Below are 24,508 nucleotides of genomic sequence, written 5' to 3'. Positions count from 1 at the left end.
GACCTCTCTTGGTGCTTCTTATGTCTTATGTCACATAACTCTCACCACACTTCTATTGGGATGATACTACTGTCCCAATTTTATAAACTAGGAAACCTCAGGGAAGTAATTTACCTGAGATCACAGAGCCACAGAGTGGAGGGGTGGTGAATCAAACCAGTTCTATCCACAACCGAAGCTTATGTTGACTCAGCAGTCACAACCCTGTGCCTCTTCAGCATCCTGAAAAGTGAAGGGGACTGATTTTCCAGGAAGTTCCCTTGGAGAAGGAAATGGCAACCCGCTCCAGTATTCTTGTCTGGAGAATCCCATGGACAGAGGAGCCTGAGCGGGCTATAGTCCACGGGGTCGCAAAGAGTCGGACACGACTGAGTGACTTCACTTCACTCCCTTGTAATAAGGTTCTGCTCAATGTTGACACAGGTATTCAAGGTGGGTTTCAATAACTGCCTATACCATTAGGATATAATGATTTTGATATTTTTAGGAATAAATAATCTATCACAGTAATATGGTTTGGGATGCCCAGGTCATCTTCAACACACACATATCTGGTGTACAAATGGGCAACCTATGCTAATTCCTCTCAGAACAGAGGATTCTTTGCTCTTTTCTAGCCTTCCCACCTACTTCCTGAAACTGCTATTGTCTGCCCCGAAACAGCCTTTCACGTAGGCTGTAAACAAGTCTGCTAACAGAAGACATCCCTTCAGTATCTTCAATACCTTCACCACTATCCCCATCATGGCCAGCACAATCACCATGCCCATGAGCCATCCCAGCATTCTCCAGATGCAAAGTGCTTACAGGAGATCCAGACTGCGCCAGGCCACCTGACTCACCCTTTAAAGAAAGTATTATTATTCCTATTTTCCAAAAGAGAAAGCAAAGTCTCAAGAAACTGGCTGACAAGGAAGAAAGAGGAAATAAAAGACATGCTTCCCACCACTACCCAGGGCAGGCAGATTTCTTTAATTGGGTCCTACATCTGCATTTTATCTTATTCTCTCCTTTTCAGAAACTCTCTTCGTTCTCACTTGTCCCAGTTGCAAGCACGGAATTCTTAAGAGAACAGATACAACTTCTAGTGTTCGTTTGTAGGAGATAAGTCACTTTGGCCTATAGTGTATTATGGACATGGGCACTGTCTTCCTTTTTGTTATATAAGTATAAAAAAGAGAAGAGAATATTGGGAAAGAAAAAGAAAGGTATTTAAAATATCTCAATAGGCTATTCACCTGATAGCAGAACAGATTTTTTTTCAGTTTAGGTATAAGACACCCATGCCTGTTCTGTGCGTGGAAACACAGCCATAGTAATGTATATTACTAGAAATTAACATACAATTCTTCAAGCCACTCTCACCACAACCTATAAAATAGGTATTACTGGCCCGATCCTATAGATGAAGCTCAAAAAGGTGAGGCAACCTTTCCAAGTACATCTAATAACCAGCAGAGTCAAGATTTAAAACCCAGCTTTCTCTACCAATCAGCAAGAAAAAGACAAACTACCCAATTAAAAAGAAAAATGGGAAAGGATTTCAATTGTATTTCACAAAAGAAGGTCCCCAAGTAGACAGTAAACATTTGAAAATGTGCTTAATATCATTACATATCAGAAAAAATGAAAATTCAAATGATAATGAAGAACCATGGCACATCTACCACAAGGATGAAAAATGTAAAAGACTGACAATAGCAAATGTCAGTAAGGATGAGGAGCAACTGGAACTCTCACTCATGTAAAGTACTAGTGCAACTCGGTACAATCACTTTGGAAACTATGTGACAATCTCTGTTACAAGGAACTGCGTATGCCTGCATATGCCTACACATATGCAACAATTCTAGGTGTGAAACGAGTCCATACATCCCCTTACATAAGAATGTTCCCAGCAGTAAGGAAGCTAAAACTGGAAGCTAGTTTACATCAACAGAAAAATGGATGAAGATGGTGGTATAGTCACACAATGCAAGACTCAGCACAAAAACAAGGAAAAACCAAACTACGGCTATTGTTACATGCAAACAATATGGATGAAAAAGAAGTTAGAACAAAATAATACGCATTGTATGATTCTGTTTATATGAAATTCAAGAAGAGACAAAGTAATCTAGGGTACTTAAGTTACAATCATGAGAGGGGACATGAGGGACCTGCTGGAATGCTCAGTGTTCTCCATATTGATCTGGGTAATGAGTACACAGACATGGGGGTGGGGGTATGAATGCGAATCTGCATAAAAATTCAGCAAGCTATGAACTTAAGATTTATATAATTTATTACAGATGTTTTATTTGTTTTCTACCTAAACTTTTTTTTAGGGTCTCTGTTAGAGCCCAAGTACACATACCTCCAGTAACGGCTACTGACTGCTCTACTGCCAGAGTCTGGAACAAGGGGAAGAAATAGACAGTTTGTGGTGGAAGGAAAGAAAAGAAAGAGGGGGTAGGAAATAGAGGGTGGGAAGGACAATGGAAGGAAGGAAACAACAGAGGAAAGGAGAAAGAAGGCTGACAGGTCAAGGCAGGCCAGGCCCCTGAAGTATACAACATGAATTCAGAACACAACAGCAAGTATTATATCAATAAGTTGTTTTTTTCAACTGCTCCATGTTCCCTAAAGATATCATTTTTTTAAGTTGTATCTAACAGTTTGCTTCTGCAAATCATCTACGTCTACAGTCAGAGGTAAGAAATTCTTCTGAAGTATCCCAGACGATGGTGGATTTGCAAGCAGTGTCTGATTCCAGTGTAATGAAGAAGGTTGAATGCCTACCTTCTAGCAGGCAACTTATATGGGAGGACCACATTAAGCAGCAAACTAGTAATTCAACAGAACCTGTATTAGTCACAAAATTCTATTCACTAGGGCAAAAACATGTAGATTCTCAGACTTATTTATAGTCATGCACCAAACCATCAGAACTTAGGTCAAATTTGAGCTCATCTGATGGTTTTCTAGGATGTTTCACTTCCAAGTCATATTATTCATCTAGAGAATATTTTATGTACAATTTGGGTAACATTTTTGTGTGCATCCCTCAAATCAACTGATGAGGAAAACTAAAAATACATAAGTTGTAATTTCTGACAATCCTGTAAGATCTGTTTAAAATGATCTTATGAGACTGGAAAAGAGAAAAATATCAAGTTTATTTATGTACAGCAACTATAACTAGAAAGCCAAACTAATAAATCTTTTAAGCTTGTTGACCCTGAAAATGACTTCAGTGGTAATATAACCAAATTCCGTCTCAGTTTTCAAAGCAAAGCACTTAAGAGATAGCATGGTCTCACTTCTAATAGGGAGGTCAGGAGAGAAGACCCAACTAGAGACATGGCAACCTCAGAAGAAATGGTCCAAGTAATAAAAAGTTTTCCTTTTGACGATAGAAGTGTTAGAAATACAATGAGAAGGCTGAGCCTTGGCTCAGTAGGGCCTGTCTTGCTTGCTTAGACAGTTCAGATCACTTATTTACCCTACTTTGGCTTTTTCCATTAATAACCCACTGCACCTTGATTTGAAAGAGCCAAGTCTCAGTCCAAAGTGTCATTATATTTCATGAAAGTGAAAGTCGCTCAGTTCAGTTCAGTTCAGTCACTCAGTCATGTCCGACTCTTTGCAACACCTTGAATCACAGCAAATCAGGCCTCCCTGTTCATCACCAACTCCCAGAGTTCACTCAAACTCATGTCCATCAGGTCAGTGATGCCATCCAGCCATCTATCCTCTGTCGTCCCCTCTCCTCCTGCCCTCAATTCCTCGCAGCATCAGGGTCTTTTCTAATCAGTCAACTGTTCACATGAGGTGGTCAAAGTATCGGAGTCTCAGCTTCAACATCAGTCCTTCCAATGAACACCCAGGACTGATCTCCTTTAGGATGGACTGGTTGGACCTCCTTGCAGTCCAAGGGACTCTCAAGAGTCTTCTCCAACACCACAGTTCAAAAGCATCAATTCTTTGGCGCTCAGCCTTCTTCACAGTCCAACTCTCACATCTATACATGACCACTGGAAAAACCATACCCTTGACTAGACGGACCTTTGTTGGCAAAGTAATGTCTCTACTTTTCAATATGCTATCTAGGTTGGTCATAACTTTCTTTCCAAGGAGTAAGCGTCTTTTAATTTCATGACTGCAGTCAACATCTGCAGTGATTTTGGAGCCCAGAAAAATAAAATCTGACACTGTTTCCACTGTTTCCCCATCTATTTCCCACAAAGTGATGGGACCAGATGCCATGATCTTCGTTTTCTGAATGTTGAGCTTTAAGCCAACTTTTTCACTCTCCTCTTTCACTTTCATCAAGAGGCTTTTGAGTTCCTCTTCACTTTCTGCCATAAGGGTGGTGTTATCTGCATATCTGAGGTTATTGATATTTTTCCTGGCAATCTTGATTCCAGCTTGTGTTTCTTCCACTCCAGTGTTTCTCATGATGTACTCTGCATAGAAGTTAAATAAGCAGGGTGACAATATACAGCCTTGATGTACTCCTTTTCCTATTTGGAACCAGTCTGTTGTTTCATGTCCAGTTCTAACTGTTGCTTCCTAACCTGCACATAGGTTTCTCAAGAGGCAGGTCAGGTGGTCTGGTATTCCCATCTCTTTCAGAATTTCCCACAGTTTATTGTGATCCACTGGAGAAAGAAATGGCACCCCACTCCAGTACTCTTGCCTGGACAGTCCCATGGATGGAGGAGCCTGGTAGGCTGCAGTCCATGTGGTCACTAAGAGTTGGTTAAGACTCAGTGAATTCACTTTCACTTTTCACTTTCATACACTGGAGAAGGAAATGGCAACCCACTCCAGTGTTGTTGCCTGGAGAATCCCAGGGACGGGGGAGCCCGGCGGGCTGCCGTCTACGGGGTCGCATAGAATTAGCATAAGCAGCAGCATTGTGATCCACACAGTCAAAGGCTTTGGCATAGTCAATAAAGCAGAAATAGATGTTTTTCTGGAACTCTCTTGCTTTTTCCATGATCCAGTGGATGTTGGCAATTTGACCTCTGGTTCATCTGATTCAGATCAATCATATTCTTTGCAGCCAAAGATGGAGAAGCTCAATACAGTCAGCAAAAACAAGACCGGGAGCTGACTGTGGCTCAGATCATGAACTCCTTATTGCCAAATTCAGACTTAAATTGAAGAAAGTGGGGAAAACCACTAGACCATTCAGGTATGATCTAAATCAAATCCCTTAAGATTATACAGTGGAAGTGAGAAATAGATTTAAGGGACTAGATCTGATAGACAGAGTGCCTGATGAACTATGGACGGAGGTTTGGGACACTGTACAGGAGACAGGGATCAAGACCATCCCCATGGAAAAGAAATGCAAAAAAAGCAAAATGGCTGTCTGGGGAAGCCTTACAAATAGCTGTGAAAAGAAAAGAGGTGAAAAGCAAAGGAGAAAAGGAAAGATATAAGCATCTGAATGCAGAGTTCCAAAGAATAGCAAGGAGAGATAAGAAAGCCTTCCTCAGCGATCAATGCAAAGAAATAGAGGGAAAAAGCAGAATGGGAAAGACTAGAGATTAGAAATATCAAGAAAATTAGAGATATCAAGGGAATATTTCACACAAAGATGGGCTTGATAAAGGACAGAAATGGTAGGGACCTAACAAGCGGAAGATATTAAGAAGAGGTGGCAAGAATACACATAAGAACTGTACAAAAGAGATCTTCACGACCCAGATAATCACTCACCTAGAACCAGACATCCTGGAATGTGAAGTCAAGTGGGCCTTAGAAAGTATCACTACAAACAAAGCTAGTGGAGGTGATGGAATTCCAGTTGAGCTATTTCAAATCCAGAAAGATGATGCTGTGAAAGTGCTGCACTCAATATGCCAGTGAATTTGGAAAACTCAGCAGTGGCCACAGGACTGGAAAAGGTCCGTTTTCATTCCAATCCCAAAGAAAGGCAATGCCAAAGAATGCTCAAACTACCGCAAAATTGCACTCATCTCACATGCTAGTAAAGTAATGCTCAAAATTTTCCAACCCAGGCTTCAGCAATATGTGAACCGCGAACTTCCAGATGTTCAAGCTGTTTTAGAAAATCACTCAGTTGTGTCCTACTCTTTGTGATTCCATGGACTATGCGGTCCTTGGAATTCTTCAGGCCAGAATACTGGAATGGGTAGCCTTTCCCTTCTCTGGGAGATCTTCCCAACCCATGGATCAAACCCAGGTCTCCCACAATCCAGGTGGATTCTTTACCAGCTGAACCACAAGGGAAGCCCAAGAATACTGGAGTGGGTGGTCTATCCCTTCTCCAGTGGATCTTCCCGACCCAAGAATCAAACCAGAGTCTCCTGCATTGCAGGTGGATTCTTTACCAACTGAGCTATCAGGGACGCCCCTATCTCATCTCATAGCATCCTATATCTACTGAGATGCCAAGCAGGCAAAGGGGCAAGATCTTTAATCCATGTCTACTATTCAAAAAGAGCCTGAAAATTAGACTTTTGTTATCATCAAATAAAGTTATGTCTACAGTTACAAAGATACACTAAAAGAAACGTATTTGGACTTGGAGTCTATTACTAGAATATACTGTGTTTAGTATACCTTGAGTTAATGTTTTATACATCTTGCAGCTAGTGAACTGCCCTATTATACTGCATTGTTATGTGTATGCTAAAAGGATTAAGTAAATGCAAGCATTAAAATCGCATCCTATCTTTTACTGTGGCACTGGTTTTAGTTGTTGTAAGATACAAAACTGTAAGCAGTCTATTCTTGAAGGGACCTAAGGAGAGAGCACTGTACAAAGGACTATATTATCTTGAGACTGGGCCTGGGATATTAAGATGCTTAATGAGTCAATTATACCCCTAATGAACATACTCCTTTTAAAAGAGGAATTAAGCCTACAGATTTTAGTCATTTGCCCATGGTTACATGAGGAGATATTTCCTGATTCTTCCTAGGAAAGATATTGCACTGATTTTCCTTTTGTCTTCTCTTCGGGCGGGGATTTATTTCACTTCCTGGTCACACTGATTCATTGGTCTCAAGACTGAGCTTGGTGTCTTTCCTTGTATGTCATGTAGTCCTGGGCTTACTCTACCATGGGATTTACTTCACTCTCTTACAGCTGTCTCTTGTTTGTTATAGTGGTTGCCCACTATACTATAAACTCCCTGAAAGCAGGAAAGGTAACCAGTTTCCCCCCTAAATGTTGAGCGTAGTATTCAATACATGCTTGCTGAATAGACAGATACATGAAATAAATGGAGACTGGCTGTGTGAATAGTTAGAGCAAATGACTGAAGGCAGGATAAATAAAAGAAATATCAGCTTCTAGCCTAAAAGATTCAATTCCAGTACTGTCTCAAACCTTTAATTGGCAGAATTAAGGATGGAGAGATCGTGTAATTGGACTGGCTTAGGCTTCTGGTGTTCAAGTATGTGGTGGGTATTACCCTCACAGGAGTAAGGTACCATTTTACCATGATTGAGACACATGCATCCCAACTGAATGGCAATGGGTTTTCTTTCAGGCTAGCTGAGTATCGGCTACTGGAACTCAGCCACAACATAAAGCCAGGCAGTCAGGGTGCTGCCCACAACCCAGGGCACCATTCACACAGATTATAAACTGAATAGTGCCTCCTGGAATTGTATACTGTGGTAGCTTTGATAGAATCTAAGACTAAGACATATTATCTTGAAAAGCAGGGAATATTCTGTCAGTTCAGTGATTAGGACTCCACATTTTCACTGCTGTGGGTTGAGATTCAATCCCTGGTCATGGACCTAATACCCCCATTCCCCCAGCAAAAAAAGAGTATGAAAAAATAGTGGCTCTGTTCTCCAAAAAAGAAGGAGTATGTTGAATTATGGATTATTTTCCTTTTTTTTCCTAATATTCTCCAGAGTTATAAATAGCAGGCAATATGAGCCACTGGCTAAGAAGGAAACTTTTAGAACAAGACAACACAGTTCTACCTTCACCTTGACATCTTCAGCAAGGTATTCAATCACTTTGTTCCTCAGCTTCCCTGAATGTGGAGAGTAATAACATATACATGCAAGGCTACTGTGAGGATTAAATGAGTTATTACACAAATATAAGACAAAACCTAGCACCTGGCAAGCACTCAATATATGGTAATAATTCTAATGATGATTATTATACTCATAGTCATCTAGAATGCCATTAGCAGATACTTAGGACCCATTTAAAAGAATTTTTCCTAACTTATTTCCTAAATAAGGAATATTTCCTAATATCCATATACACAGTCTGAGCTAAGAAAATGTGGTGGCTGCTAGAGGCAGCATTAGCATCCATGTTGAGTGCCTCGGTTCCAGTTCGATTCCACAGTTTTAAGACAAAGTATTAACCTTACCAAGGCTCAGTTTCCTCATCTGTAAATGAGAACAATAACAATTACTTTCTCCCCACAGTTTTTCCGCAAAGGTTAAATGAGGAACTAAAACTGCAACACTTAGCATGTGTTTGGTATTCTGTAAGTGTTGGGGTTTTAATATATGCACAATGTCTCAGGCTAGTCCCACTATAGGTTAATAAATAAGATCTATCAAAGTACTAACAAAATCACAATGTTAGGTTAAAAACATTAATATTAATAATCTGGAAAAGCAAAAATATAATACTAATATATAATCCCCTTTTCCAGAAACTACATTGGTTGTTTTTTAAAAAAAATTTATGTTATGGGTAAATAGATGGGGAAACAATGGAAACAGTGAGAGATTTTATTTTGGGGGCTCCAAAATCACTGCAGATGGTGACTGCAACCATGAAACCATGATACTTGCTCCTTGGAAGAAAAGCTGTGACAAACCTAGACAGCATATTAAAAAACAGAGACATTACTTTGCCAACAAAGGTCTGTCTAGTCAAAGCTATGGTTTTTCCAGTGGCCATGTATGGATGCGAGAGTTGGACCATAAGACAGCTAAGCACCAAAGAACTGACGCTTTTGAACTGTAGTGTTGGAGAAGTCTCTTGACAGTCCCTTTGACTGCAAGGAGATCCAACCAATCCATCCTAAAGGAAATCAGTCCTGAATATTCACTGGAAGGACTGATGCTGAAGCTGAAGCTCCAATACTTTGGCCACCTGATGTGAACAACTGACTCATCTGAAAAGACCCTGATGCTGGGAAAGATGGAAGGTGGGAGGAGAAGGGGATGACAAAGGATGAGACAGATGATGGCATCACCGACGCAATGGACATGAGTTTGAGTAGGCCCCAGGATTTGGTGATGGACAGGAAAGCCTGGTGTGCTGCAGTCTATGGGGTCACAAAGAGTCAGACACAACTGAGTGACTGAACTGAACTGTTTTTAAAATACTTTTATTTGGGAATAATTTCATATTTATAGAAATTTGTAAGAGTAAGAATAGCACAAAATTTTAACCATTTCTAATCTTTTGTAGCCATGGCCCTATATCCCTAAATACATTACAGTGTATTTTCCCAAAATAGAGATGTATAACTGGTTAAATTTTAAATGCAATAGGCAATATGCCAAGCAGCTCATAAGTCTACTTTATTCTTATCATGACAGAAACTAACAAAAATGACATTTTCTTATTGTTTAAACTGTGGGTAGCTCATTTCATAAGGACTTGGGTAACTTAACACAGCATAACTGGTGAAGTGTTCTTACTTGGATTTCATCATAAGTGCTCATTATCCATTAGAGAAGCTAGAAATTTTATTTCTACATAGTTTTATAAAACACATTTGATACAAGATTTCTTTAAACATATATTGTATTTCATTCTCTTAAATGACTCTTCGGGACCCCACGGACTGTAGCCTACCAGATTCCTCGGTCCGTGGGATTTCCCAGGCAAGAGTACTTGAGTGAGTTGCCATTTCCTTCTCCCCTGACATCACAGTCACATTCAAAATAATAAAAACATCAACTGTTGGTTAGCAGATGCTAACATGCCCATTAAAATCCACCACCTCTACAAACAAAAAGCAGGATCACCTATGTTTACCACATTAGATTTAAATAATCTTAGAGATCAAACATGTTTAATTCCTTTGTAAACTCCTTTAAGTCAATGATCAATGCCTCTTACAGGTTGCAATGATCTCAGTATCAAGGAGAGCCTTGATCAACATGTTAAGCTACAGAAAAAACTGACTTATCCTTTCCTCTTTCAAATGACCTCTGCTTGAAAAGAAAGATGTGTTCAATCACTATTGTGCCCAGAGAAGGGAGAAGGAACAGGAGGGGTGGACTTCGGCATTCCAGAGCCCCGAGACTCCTAGATGAGTTGTATCTCGTTTTGACAGCAGCAGTAGAGTAAATGACAAGCCCTGTCAGGTAATGCATTTATCTTCACGGGCAAAGCAGCCGTTCCAAAGCAAGAATCTCAGATGTTGTCACATCAGCTAAGACAAGAAGTCATAAAGCAGAATGGCTATCAGTGCAGGAGGTGCGGTGATATCTAGACTGTAATGAGGAGGAGCTGTGAATGGGCACTCCAGCTCCAAACTCACCAGGAGACTGGACTTTCTGGGTTTAGATTCTCAGTCACGTAATCAGTGGAGTCTTCATCAGCCAACTCGGAGCTCAAGCTGCTGAGCTGCCCTTTATTCTGAGAGCTTTATGGCAAGAGTAGCTCTGCTGATTCCCCCAAATGTTAAGTAATGAAGAAAACAAATAATAAAACAGGAAAAACAAAGAGGGTCTCTATCCATTTCTTCATCAGTTCTTTCAATCAATAGATGTTTATCCCATGGTCCAGGCACTCAGCCAGCCAGGTGTGGGCTGATCACTGAGGTAGATGTCGCTGGCCTCACAAGAGTAGGATTTTAAAAGAACAGACAGATATACAGCAGGCAGAGTATGTGGTCAAATGGGGTGGCGGGGCTGTAGAAGCAGTGAGGAAGGCAATGGGTCCAATCAACGGAGACCTTCCTGGAGGTAGTGGCATCTAGACTAAAGCTTACAGGAAGCTTATGAACTGGTTAGATGGAAAGATGGAGACCAAAGAGACAATAATTGATACCCAGTTATAAGAAGATATCAGGCATACTTGAGAAATGGACGAAGTTTGTATGACTAAAGAATTCAGGGGAAGCAGGATTTGAGGGGCAGGAGACAGAAATATTATCCAGATGATTCTGAGGAATGAGAGAAGTCAGCAACACTGATGATGTTTCCATGCATTTGAAGTCCACTTATTGGGGCTCCCCCTGTAGCTCAGTGGTAAAGAATCTGCCTGCAGATTGGATTCCTGGTTCAGGAAGATCCCACATGCTGAGGAGCAACTAAGCCCAGGCACCACAACCATTGAGCCTGTACCCTAGAGCCCAGGAACCGCAATTACTGAGATATAACCACTGAAGCCTGCTCATTGCAACTACAGAATAGCCCCCATTCACTGCAACTAGAGAAAAGCTCATGCAGCAAGGAAGACCCAGGGCAGCTGAAAATTTAAAAAATTCTTTTTTAAAAGATCCATTTATCTTAAGGTGGTTTTCCATGAGTAGACTACTGATATATCTCAAAAGGTTCCTACTGTGATTTTTTAAAAGCTGAATAATCATTAAGCAGTTATTAAAATTCAATACTACACATCAGTGAAATACATGAAAATCAGAGAGAAGATGCTTATTTCTTAGATACGATGACTTACCTAGCTTCCCACCCCCAAGACATAAAACTCTATGATTTTAAACATTTGTAATTCAACAATGAGGTTTTTCTTTCTTTCTTTCTTCTTTCAGTCTCAGTGGTCCATGGTATACTGCTCTAATCACATTTTTGTTGTTTAGTCTCTCAGTCGTGTCTGACTCTTTGCAGCCCCACAGACTGCAGCAGGCCAGGCTTTCCTGTTCACCGCCATCTCCAGGAGCTGGCTCAAACTCATGTCCATTGAATCAGAGATTCCATCCAACCATCAGGTCCTCTGTCATTCTCTTCTCCTCCGGCCTCAATCTTTCCCAGCATCAGGGTCTTTCCTAATGAGTCACCTTTTTGTATCAGGTGGCCAAAGTATTGGAGTTTCAGCTTCAGATCAGTCCTTATAATGAATATTCGGGGTTGATTTCCTTTAGGATTGACTGGTTTGATCTCCTTGCAGTCCAACAGACTCTCAAGAGTCTTCTCCAACACCACAGTTCAAAAGCATCAATTCTTCAGCACTCAGCTTTCTTTATGGTCCAATTCTTACATCCATACATGACTATTAAAAAAAACAAAGCGTTGACTAGACAAACATTTGTTGGTAAAGTAATGCCTTTGCTTTTTAATATGCTGTTCCAGTTTGTCATAGCTTTTCTTCCAAGGAGCAAGCGTCTTTTAATTTCATGGCTGCAGTCACTATCTGCAGTGCTTTTGGAGCCCAAGAAAATAACAGTCTGTCATTGTTTCCCCACCTATTTGCCATGAAGTGATGAAGTGGTAGGACCGGATGCCATGATCTTCGTTTTTTGATTGTTGAGTTTTAAGCCAACTTTTCCACTCTCTTATTTCACCATCCTCAAAGGCTCTTTAGTTAGTTCCTCTTCACTTTCCAGCCATAAGGGTGGTGTTATCTGCATACTGGGGTTTACTTTATATTTCTCCCTGCAATCTGGATTCCAGTTTGTGCTTCATTCAGCCTAGCATTTCACATGATGTACTCTGCATATAAGTTAAATAAACAGGGTGACAATACACAGCCTTGACATACTCCTTTCCCAATTTTGAACCAGTTCATTGTTCCATGTCTGGTTCTAATGGTTGCTTCCTGAACTGCAAACAGGTTTCTCTAATCACATTACTGTGTGATTAGTAAAGGAGTTAGAGAATTGGTTAAATCCTGACCATGCTCTTTGCTAACTGTGTGATTTGAAGCAACCTATAAACCTCTCTGAGTCTCTGTCTCCTCCAGTGTATCCATCTCTTGGGGCTGCCATCAGCATTTGGTAAGACAATGCTGGAGATAGATATTTCCAGCTCCATTTTACTATAGATTTTTAAAAAATATATATAGAGAGAGACTCAGAGAGGCTATCTGACCAAGCTGACCAGTTATAGAACAGCCCTCAGATTTTACACCAAGGCTTCTGACTCATTCTGCATCTAGTTATCTCTTTTTCTGCAGTAATTTTGGGGGTGGTGGTGGTAGTAGTAATTTTCAGTATGAAAAGGCAAAAAGATATGACATTGAAAGATGAACTCCCCAGGTCGGTAGGTGCCCAATACGCTACTGGAGAAGAGTGGAGAAATAACTCCAGAAAGAATGAAGAAACAGAACCAAAGCGAAAACAATGCCCAGTTGTGATGTGATTGGTGATGGAAATAAAGCCCAACACTGTAAAGAACAACATTGCATAGAAACCTGGGATGTTAGGTCCATGAATCAAGGTAAGTTGAAAGTGTTCAACAGGACATTTCAAGAGTGAACCTCGACATTTTAGGAATCAGTGAACTAAAATGGACCGGAATGGGTGAATTTAATTCAGATGATCATTATATCTACTATTGTGGGCAAGAATCCCTTAGAACAAATGGAGTAGCCCTTATACTCAACAAGAGTCTGAAATACAGTGCTTGGGAGCAATCTGAAAAATGACAGAATGATCTCTGTTTGTTTCCAAGGCAAGCCATTCAGTATCACCGCAATTCAAGTCTACGCCCCAACCACTAATGCTGACAAAGCTGAAGTTGAACACTTCTATGATGACCTACAAGACCTTCTAGAACTAACCCCCAAAAAAGATGTCCTTTCCTCATAGGGGACTGGAATGCAAAAGTAGGAAGTCAAGAAATACCTGCTGTAACAGGCAAGTCTGGCCTTGGAAGACAGAATGAAGCAGGGCAAAGGCTAAGAGTTTTGCCAAGAGAACGCACTGCTCATAGCAAACACCCTGTTCCAACAACACAAGAGAAGACTCTACACATGGACATCACCAGATGGTCAACACTAAAATCAGACTGATTACATTCTTTGCAGCAAAGATAGAGAAGCTGTATACAGTCAGCAACAACAAGACTGGGAGCTGACTGTGGCTCAGATCATGAACTCCTTATTGCAAAATTCAGACTTAAAATGAAGGAAGTAGGGAAAACCACTAGACCATTCAGGTATGACCTGGCCAGGCAAAATACTAACCATCTGTTTTACAATAGGAGGTCCTGGTAAGGAACACAGAACTAATAATCCAGCACCAACCAGAAGAGTTCAGGAAAGTTCAAAAGGTGACATCACATGTCCAACCACCTCCCAGAATCTTTCAAGCTGGCATCCATCTTGGCTGATCAATGTATGGACCACCAGGAAGGACACTGAGTCAAAATGATTGGCCAAAAACAACTCGGAAAATAATCCCTTCACCATAAAACTGGAGACTACAAGCCACAAGGCAGAGCAGTTCTCCTGGGTTCCTTACCCTACAGCACTCCGCCCAGGCGCCCCTTCCCAATAAACTCTCCTGCTTTGTCAGCATATGTGTCCCCTTGGACAATTCATTTCTGAGTGTTAGACTTTTGGTAACTGGAAGTGTCCCCTCTTCCTGCAACAAAATCATTGCTGATGGTGACTGCAGCCATGAAATTAAAAGACACTTACTCCTTGGAAGAAAAGCTATGACAAACCTAGAAAGCATATTAAAAAACAGAGATATTACTTTGCCAACAAAGGTCCACCTAATCAAAACTATGGGATTGCCAATAGTCATGTATCCATGTGAGAGTTGGACCATAAAGAAAGCTGAGCGCTGAAGAACTGATGCTTTTGAACTGTGGTGTTAAAGACTCTTGAGAGTCTGTTGGACTGCAAGGAGATCAAACCAGTCAATCCTATAGGAAATCAATCCCGAATACTCATTGGAAGGACTGATGCTGAAGCTGAAGCTCCAGTACTTTAGCCACCTGATGTCAAGAACTGACTCATTAGAAAAGCCTGTGATGCTGGGAAAGATTGAAGGCAGGAGGAAAAGGGGATGACAGAGGATGAGATGGTTGGATGGCATCATCAACTCGATGGACATGAGTTTAAGAAAGCTCCAGGAGTTGGTGATGGACAGGAAAGCCTGGCGTGTTGCAGTCTATGGGGTTGTAAAGAGTCACACACAACTGAGAAACTGAACTGAAATGAGTACTTTTCAACGATAATATAATTAAATTTTATCTATGATGACCCTTTTCATACTATGGAAATAATAAATGTTTTTGAATCGAAACAAAAGAGGAGTAGAAAATAATAATGACTATAGCAAAAATAGCACTAAATGAACAATTTAACTGGCTGAATTATATGATATATGAATTATATTTCAATAAAGCCACTTTTAAATATAGCAGTGGATGAGAAGTGAGTAATGTGGCATTAGAACTGGTATGATTTTGAGGAAACTACATTTGTTACTTCACTTTTTTTACCTGAAAATATGGATGCAAAACTGCCAAAAAACGAGGATAAAATGGAATTCTGAATGGCAAAATCCATCATGGCGCCCAGAAGGTTCTACTACACTGTGATGACCCTAAAACAAACGAGAACAAACAGCCTTGTCTGTTCATTTCTAGTGACATGTGAGCCTCCTAAAATGTACAGAAAAGGAAGTCTACCCCAGCTCGCAAGCACCTGTTCATGAGAGCATCCCTTCTCAAAAGACCAAAGTTACTGAAATATCGGCAGCAGGAAGTTCTGGAAAATATAGATTGCAGGAGTTCATTTCCCGGTGGCACAGTTACAACATCACTGGGAAGATCCGTGACTCAATCAAGGGCTTCCTCATCCATGAGCACAACAGCTTGGTACTGAGTTCTGCTCTATCAGTCACATGGGCCAAAGAACCAAAATAAACACAGATGTGGCCCCAGTCATCTAAGCCCATAACCAAATCCCATGTGACCCTTGTTCAAAGGCACACACACTGCGCCAGATTCAGAAACAGACCTCTTCCGAGTTTCCTTCCTGTTTTATGCAGGAAATACAAAATGAAATGTTACCTGTTTTCTCTTTAGTAAGAAAAAAAAAAAAAAACTCTCTCCACATTCTCAATTTCTGATTTATTGGTTTCATAGACATGAAACATCAATACCAATGGCTCTAGAAAAGCAAAGACAAAATATTATTTTCCACTGTTTTTTAAAAGGCTGAGGTCATTTTTGCCCCAATTCCTACAGTGATAAGCTTAAAATCAAGCCATTTAGCTCACAGTCAGGTCCAATAAATCACTGGAAAAAAATAAATGGAAAAGCTTGCCAAAATGTAACCATAGTAACACCACAGATGCGTCAAGAAATGGTGTGCTCATTTGCTTCATTCCCCATTTCTTAAATTGGAATCTGAGTAGGGGAAAAATTACACAGAGAACAATCATGATTCTGCAATTACTGAATTATGCAAAATGGCATCCAACCTGCTTACTAGAACTTCGGGGACAGCAACGGTTGAGCTACAGAAATAGCCCTGGATGGCTTACAAGTCCCAAAGCCCTGGATCTGCCATGAAACAGTTACTTGATCGCTCTGTGACTGTGTTTCCTCACCTGGAAAATGGGTACTGGAAACCTCAACCTCAAAGGGCTGCTATTCTAAGTGTAACACGGGACAGTATATCAGAGGTAGGACAATGACTTGAAACCCTAGTCACCTTTGGCCTTGCTTTAATTGGCTTACCTTTGTGTCTTGTTTTCTTTCTTTCTTTATATAAAAATAGAAAGGCAATCCCTGCCCATGCATGTGAGTAACCATAGGTATTATCATCATTATTATTATTAATCCAAGTGTAAGGAACAGTTAGGATATTTTAGGATTATGGCTTTCAATACTAACAATGCAAAATTAAAAGAACTGGGGGCCAGGGATTCACATCAATGCATGATCGTATTTTCTCTGTCAAATGCAGCTCTGAAAATAAATAAATAAATAAATGTGGCTCTTCCACTCAGCAGAAACAGGCAACTTTGGGGCAGTGACCCATGTCACTTGCAGTCAACTCAGTCTTACTCTTGAAGTCTTGGCTTTTATGAATAGGTAAAATGGAAGGCAGGGTCTGTTCTAAAATCTGATCACTAAAGGTCCCCAGCTACGCTTTCAGTCTAAGTCCTTGCAGAACCATGGCATGCCTGAAATCAATTCTGTTCATCATTTTGCAGTAGTATGAGGAAACACTAGCACTCTAGCACATCACTGGAAAAATATTACCATCCATAGCAAACAAATTAGAGCAATCAGCAGAGTACCTTGAACTTCAAATTTGTCCTCCTTTCTTTAGGTGATTAAAAAAAATTTTTTTAATTATAAAATTTTGAACTACTGGATAATCGAGAGAATAAAGAAAACTCCCAAGTAATAAAATAAAAATCATTCTTTCATCTTCTTTTCTTCATTTTTTCTTCCTATTTTGAATGAATGTAAATAATCACACGTCTTTCCAGGATTCTCATCTCATAATGAGCTGGATGAGAATGTAGTCTGATAGAGCATGGTAATACCTCATGATCTGATAGGCTGATTCCCTCCTCCCTTCCTTCTTTCCCTTAACCACAAAATTCCCAATGTCATAGTCCCTACATTCCATTATCTTGCTTTCTCAGATTTGGTCTTATCTAATAGGTTTGGAAATTTGGGGGTTTTAATCTGTGGAATCGCAGGCTTTCTTCAAAAGAAATCATACATGAAATCATGATTTATGAATCTCATTAAGGTGGGGAGGAAGAGAGAATTCACTGAGGCATTCCCTTTGTTGAGGGCCACCAGAGGTCAGTTTGAAGGCCTCTGGCCTGGTCCTCTCCACTCATAACAAAAATGGTTAACATTTATGAGGCTTACACCGTGCCCATACAGACACATTGATAAATGTCACTCCTTTGACTTTCTAACAGTTCTGTGAAAGTAGCAGGAGTGAGATGTGCTTTTCACTGCTGCGAAAACATGACCTTACAAAGGATAAATAATTTGCCTGGCATATTCAAGCCAGAACTTGAAAAACCAAGTCATTCACCTGGTTTAGTACTCTGTCTCACTGTCAATTTTTTTGCTTGTTTTTAAATTGTTTCGCCATTTTTTGGCCTCCCCTTGCAGTATGTGGGGTCTTAGTGTCTTAACTAGGGATAGAACTCACGCCCCCTACATTGGAAGTGTGGAGTCTTAACCACTGGATTGCCAGTCCCTCGTTGTCAATTTGGACTCCCTGCACTTAGGGAGTCACTAAATGCACAAACTGCCAAGTATTCCAGAACCAGCTATCATCTGTCTGTCTTCCCTCAACTTTTCACACACCCATCAGCAGTAAGATGTCCAAAACTGGCTACTTACAAGGCACAGCATGGCGGTAAAGGTTATCTCTTATGGTCTGCTGGAGCTCATGATCAGCCGACCCTTTCTGGAACCTCTGATTGAGAAAATGTCGCAGGTCTTTGTTCAGCTTTCCTCCTACAGGAAAGATATAAAACAGAAGGCATCAAACACCAGGTTTCCTAGAGACTGGGCAGCCTGAGAGCCACGTATAGGAAAGCCCCATGAAGCCATTCTAGTCTGCTACCCTCTGTCAGTGGGAAGACTCAAGTTTAGGTTTTCCTATGCAGGGGAAAAAGCAAGCAGGAATGTAACAGAGATAAAACAGCACTGAAACAGCATCAGTTTGGGGATCCCAATTCACATAATACGAGGAGACTCAAATAACAAAGAATGCAAAAGAGGCTATTACATTTAATATATGTATTGTAGACACTTGCAAACATTATTAGATGAAAAGTGGATGGCTGAAATCTTACAGAGGACAGTCTAGCAACAGCTGACAAATTAAAAAATGCTCTTTGACCAGGGATTCAACTGGAATAAATTTACTCTATGGCTATACTTGCAAAAGTCTGCCCAAATCTCCAGTATTGAAACATTTTTGTAACAGTGAATAAATAAAAGTAATCACAAAAAAACCCTGGAAACAACCATCAGGAATCAACCAAGTTAAACTATCATCTGCATAATAACTACTCTACAAAAGCTAGATCTTCATGTGTTGGAACTGCAGGAAAATATGCAGAATGGTATCTGACCTTTTATGTGAGAAGAATAAAGAAAACGAGAGACCATGTATTAATGGAAGGAACCACCAAAAAGTTTTAACAACAGTCTCCTTTAGAAAGAAGGACTTGAGTTTGGGAAATAAAAGAGGAGACGTCACTCTTCATTATACAGACAGAAAGAGATATATAGAGCTTACTATTCTGTGTTGATTTATAATCACTAAACACATTTTTTTTTTAATTGGTGCTGCTTAAGCAATAGTTACCTGGGCTGGTCTATGTGTTTATTTCTTTTTAATTCTCTACAGATAACAGACCGACACAAAAGCTTAAAAAATATATTATTACACATTGTATCACCGAAAGAAGTAGGTAACCAAACTTTTCAAAAAAATTATAAACACAAATTATAGTCTACATGATCAGCAGATGGCTTATAGATCAATATAGCTAACACTTATTCTTAGTGGAGAAAACTGCTTCAGTGACAGCTAAAAATAACAAGGCTAAGATTGTCCTTCCGTTTTTAGTCAAGATAAAAATTAGGTAAGAGCATTTTTAGCATTAGAGAAACAATGCAGTATCCGTGTGAACCACAAAATTCACATCTTCAGAAGATAATTTTCCCATCGTCAAAAAGAACAAGTTGTGAGGATGAAAGTTTTGATGGTTAAGAAGATGCTATGACGCCTAGGAGAGGAATTACTGATCTTTATTTTAGTATCATATTCCAAACCAGATTTCCTACTATAGGTGATCATTTTAGAATAGACTAATGAAATTCAATTTGAACTACTTTATTTGAGTTGTAGTACACCTAAGATTTCGAGTAGCCAAAAGAAAAATACATAGCTCTATCTCAGGTCATTCAATTATTCATCAAATATTTATTAGGTAAGAAGACATACACACACATTTCCTACCTCCCCAAAATGGTCTGAATATATAGTTTATAAAATATATACAATTGTGCATTAAGCATATGAAAAGATATTCAATATCACTAATTATTAGAGAAAGGCAAATTAAAGTCATAGTGAGATCCTACTACATACCTGCCAGAATGGCAAAATCAATATTAGGTTTTAGCAAGACCGTGAAGCAACAGGAACTCCTATATACACTAGTGGGTGTCTAAAATGGGAAAACAATTTGACAGTATCTTATAAACTAATCTTCACTAACGAAATGACCCTATTCCACTGTTACTTATGCAAGACAAGTGAAAACAAGTACACACATATAAACACAAAACTTATAGATGAATCATCACAGCAACTTTATTCATTATATAGTAGCCCCTAATTGGAACAATCCAAACGATTATCAATATTGAATGGATAAGGGAACTGTATTATATTCAAACAACAGGACGCTATACAACAATGAAAAGATACAAATCACTAATATTGATGAATCTCAAATACATTATGCTGAGCGAAAGAAGCCAGACACAAAAGACAACATATTGTCTGATGCCATTTATATATAAAGCTTCACAGAAGGCCTATCTACAATGACACAAAACAGTTCAGCAGTTACCTGGAGTGAGAACAGGAAGAGATTAACACACAGGGAATAAAATCTATAGAGTATACTTATAATTTCCTGGCTTTGCAACTGTATTATATAGCTATATAAGAATGTTACCACTGGAACAGGCAGGGTGAAGGATAAGCAAGAAGTCTGAACTATTTTTTATAACTTCCTGAGAGTCAACACTGACATCAAGACAAAAACTTTTTTAAAAGGGGGAATCAAGAGGAAACTTTGGCAGCTAGGGTGGGGGGTGGGGGTGGGGGGGGGGATTCCAATGCAGTATATCTCAATTGTGTTAGTGATACCACGGGTTTACACATTTATCAAAACTTACGGAAGAGTATATCTAAATGGAGACATTTTATAGTATAGAAATTATACTATCATAAGATCAATTTCAAAAGTTTAAACTGTACATAATTATTAAAAGACTATATGGTAGGCACTGTTATAAATGCTTAGTTTTCAATGTCTCATTAAAGAGAGAAACTGAAAGAAGAGTGGAGTAAATCTTGGTGGTTGAGACAGACAGGTTTGGGTATGAATCCTGGTTCTACTCTTTATTAGCTGGTGAATCCAAGTGCCTTGCTTAACCTCTGAACCTCACTTTTCTCATTTATGAAAACAGAGCACTGATGTAACAGTAGCTCTAATACAAGACTTGTATAGATTAAATGAGATTCAGACAGTACTTGGAGAAGAGAAAGCACTTAATAAAAGATGGAGATTATCACTAGAGTGGGCCACCATCGAAGCAAGTGAAGAAAGAGCTGAGATCAGTCCAAAAACAGACTGCTATTCCTTTTAAAAATACACACAGGAAATTCCCTGGTGGTCCAATGCTTAGGACACCAAGCTCTCGCTGCCAAGGGCCTCCCTCAGTTCAATCACTGGTTAAGGAACCAAGATCCTAAAAAGCCACACAGAGTGGCCAAATACACACATATACAAAATACTAACTATGAATTAGATATATAAGAAATTGTAATTAAAATGAACTTTTAAAAAATGCACATAAAACTTTTGACTTACATGGCCAGAAACAAACTACAGGCACAGGGAAATTTGGAATAAAAGATACTTCTAGAGTTTCCAGAAGGGAATAAAACTCTCAGTTCAGGTCAGTCGCTCAGCTGTGTCCGACTCTTAGAGACCCCATGGACTGCAGCACGCTAGGTTTTCCTGTCCATCACCAACTCCTGGAGCCTACTCAAACTCATGTCCATCGTGTTGGTGATGCCATCCAACCATCTCATCCTCTGTCATCCCCTTCTCCTCCTGCCTTCAATCTTTCCCAGCATCAGGGTCTTTTCCAGCAAATCAGTTCTTCGCATCGGGTGGCCAAAGTATTGGAGTTTCAGCTTCAGCATCAGTCCTTCCAATAACTATTCAGGACTCTAATATAAACTTTACAGCACTAAAATTTTCTGGACACATGTAATCTGGTTAACATTTAGCACAGATTTAATATACTCCTGGCACCTTGCCACTGACTTGATAGACATGAGTTTAAGCAAGCTCTAAGAGTTGCTGATAGACCCCTGCCTGGTGTGCTGTAGTCAATGGGGTCACAAAGAGTTGGACACAACTGAGCAACTGAATTGAACTGAAATGGCACTGCACTGGAATTGTTCAGAAAATAAAATCAACTAGTAAATTACTGACATGTGATAGTCATGCTGGCCAACTCTATTTCTAGGTCTAAACTTTCTTGAATTTGACCACAAGGACAAGAAAGTTTATCAGCAAAATCCCCATTGCCTAGAACCTAGGATTTATATTCCCCTAGGAGACCAGAGTTCTGTGCAATAAAAACACACTGACAGTTAACATTTGATCTGTAAGTTGTAAAGATGTTATGGGATCCAAATGTACCACTGCCTAAGTCAAAAGCAATTCCGAAGACTCAGGATTCAGTATCTCTTTATCTCATATAGGTCCTTATGCATTCAAAACAAAAATCCAAAGAAGACTCAGGATAGAGTATTTCTTTATCCCACATAGATCCTTATGAATCATATTCAATACCTGTCAAGATGAACCTGGGGCATTGAGACTAGAAGCATTCTTAATTCATAGACATTCTTTGTTTACACTTGAGCTTTACAATCAAACTAGCCAAGCTAGCTAAAGTTTATGATCATTAAACTAAAACTCCTCCCTACTGCGGATGTGCAAAAGGGCAAGGTTAACTACGCTGCCGGTTAACATTTACTCTGTGTTTCGTGACATTTATAAGCCAAAAGCCTCAACCTTCGCATTACATTAGAAATACTGTACTTTTTGGGCATCTAATCTCAAATTAATTGCCAATTATTCAGGGGACATGTCTATAAATCTTCTCCTAATTGTCAAGGGCAGTGAGCCAATGAAATAATAATTGTTAGAGGAAGAGTTTCTCATAGCATCTTCGCTCTCTGTGAAATTCAAGATTTGTTTTGCAAATGGAAAAGAGAACACAGGTCAGCAACATACAGAACTTTTTCCAAGAAAAGGTTTCAGAGCTAATTTTAAGATAATTTTATTATTTAAATAGGAAAAGGGGGACTTTAGACCCTGTGTTGGATTAGCCACTATTTCATATTTTCATATGTATATACCTGGAATTCTGTGGTTTTAAATTTACAACAATAAAGCTCTGCTTTTTTGATTACCATTACTTGACAGAAATTTAACCATGTCAATCAGTGTACTTTTGAATTATTTAAATGCTATATAATATTCCATTTTTAAAATACAGCAATTTTATTTCTCCTTCAGAGATAATTAGGCTATTTCCAACGTTGCTGACAATTCAACAATGCTGCAGTAAGTGTCATTAAAATATTTTTTTTAAAAAGCGAAACTGTGTATTTTTTTACTCTTTTTAAATACCTAAACCTGGAAATAGATGTAGTCACCTTCAAACTTACCTAGGTATCTCTAAATTCTCAAAATCATTGGGACCAACTTGCTTTTCTACCAAAAGGCTGGGAAGTCCCATTTCCCCACACTTAGGCCAACATTTGCTATTATTTGTGTATGTAGGGTCCTGGGACTAGTCCCAGGTTTGAAGATTCACAGGACTCAGAATATACTTGTACTCAAAGCTATATTTCATTATGGAAAAAGGGTACACCACAAGTGCAACAGAGGGAAAAGGTTCAAGGGGCAGTAAAGTCTAAAGGAAATCAGGTACAAGCTTCTAAGAGTCCCCTCCCCAGTGAAGTCACTCTAATTCCCAGGGCAACAATGTGAAATGTGCCCATTAGACACTCAAGGCAGCTCATTACACATAAGGGCCCAGAATTTGTATTAGAAGCTAATCATGCAGGCAGCCTCTGCCTGGCACAAAATCAAGTTCCAAACTCTCAGAAGGAAAGGATAAAATGTATCTTTTGTATCAACAGCTAAAGCACAGTAAGCCACTATTAGTTCTGGGAATGGATAGAACCCTCTGGAAATGCAATTTCCCAGACCCTAGCCAAGAGCCAATTTGGTACGCTGGCATTCAAACTAACCATCAGCTCTTTTCTGTACTGTCCATGGTGTTTCCCAGGTGGCGCAATGGGAAAGAATCCACCTGCCAATGAAGGAGATGCAAGAGACAAGGATTCAATCCCTGGGTCAGGATGATCCCCTGGAGTAGGAAGTGGCAACCCACTCCAGTACTCTTGCCTAGAAAATTCCATGGACAGAGGAGCCTGGTGGGCTACACAGTCCATGGGAGGGCAAAGAGTCAGACATAACTGAGCATACACCCATCTTTTAAAAAAAATCTTCCTAATCTAATAAAGATGAATTGATATTTTGGTGTCACACTAATTTATTTACAAACCAAGTATTAATGAAATTGGACATTCTTGTTTTCTTTTTAACATTTCTTCTCCTGTAACTTGCCTGTTCATAGTCTTCGTGCATTTTCCTAATAGGCTGTCTTGTTATTCTTGATAAGATGCTATTTATATATTCTGGGTATGATTCCTTCATCAAGTATTTATGTTACAAACCTTGCC

General features: G+C 39.6%; 1 protein-coding gene across 5 annotated transcripts in view; it reads right to left on the bottom strand.

Moving 5' to 3' along the window:
- MAGI1 (membrane associated guanylate kinase, WW and PDZ domain containing 1) overlaps positions 1 to 24,508 on the bottom strand; it is a 645,224-nt gene that overhangs the window by 243,307 nt on the left and 377,409 nt on the right. For all 5 annotated transcript variants that reach the window (XM_068982973.1, XM_068982975.1, XM_068982976.1 and 2 more), the window contains exon 2: positions 18,265 to 18,381. In XM_068982973.1, coding sequence (XP_068839074.1) covers positions 18,265 to 18,381 — 117 coding nt within the window. The remainder of the gene's footprint in view (positions 1 to 18,264; positions 18,382 to 24,508) is intronic.

The sequence above is a fragment of the Capricornis sumatraensis genome, chromosome 10 (assembly GCF_032405125.1).
Source record: "Capricornis sumatraensis isolate serow.1 chromosome 10, serow.2, whole genome shotgun sequence".
In the NCBI taxonomy this organism is placed as follows: Eukaryota; Metazoa; Chordata; class Mammalia; order Artiodactyla; family Bovidae; genus Capricornis; species Capricornis sumatraensis.
The sequence above is the reverse complement of the archived record's forward strand: the minus strand, read 5'-3'. Positions and strand labels throughout refer to the sequence as shown.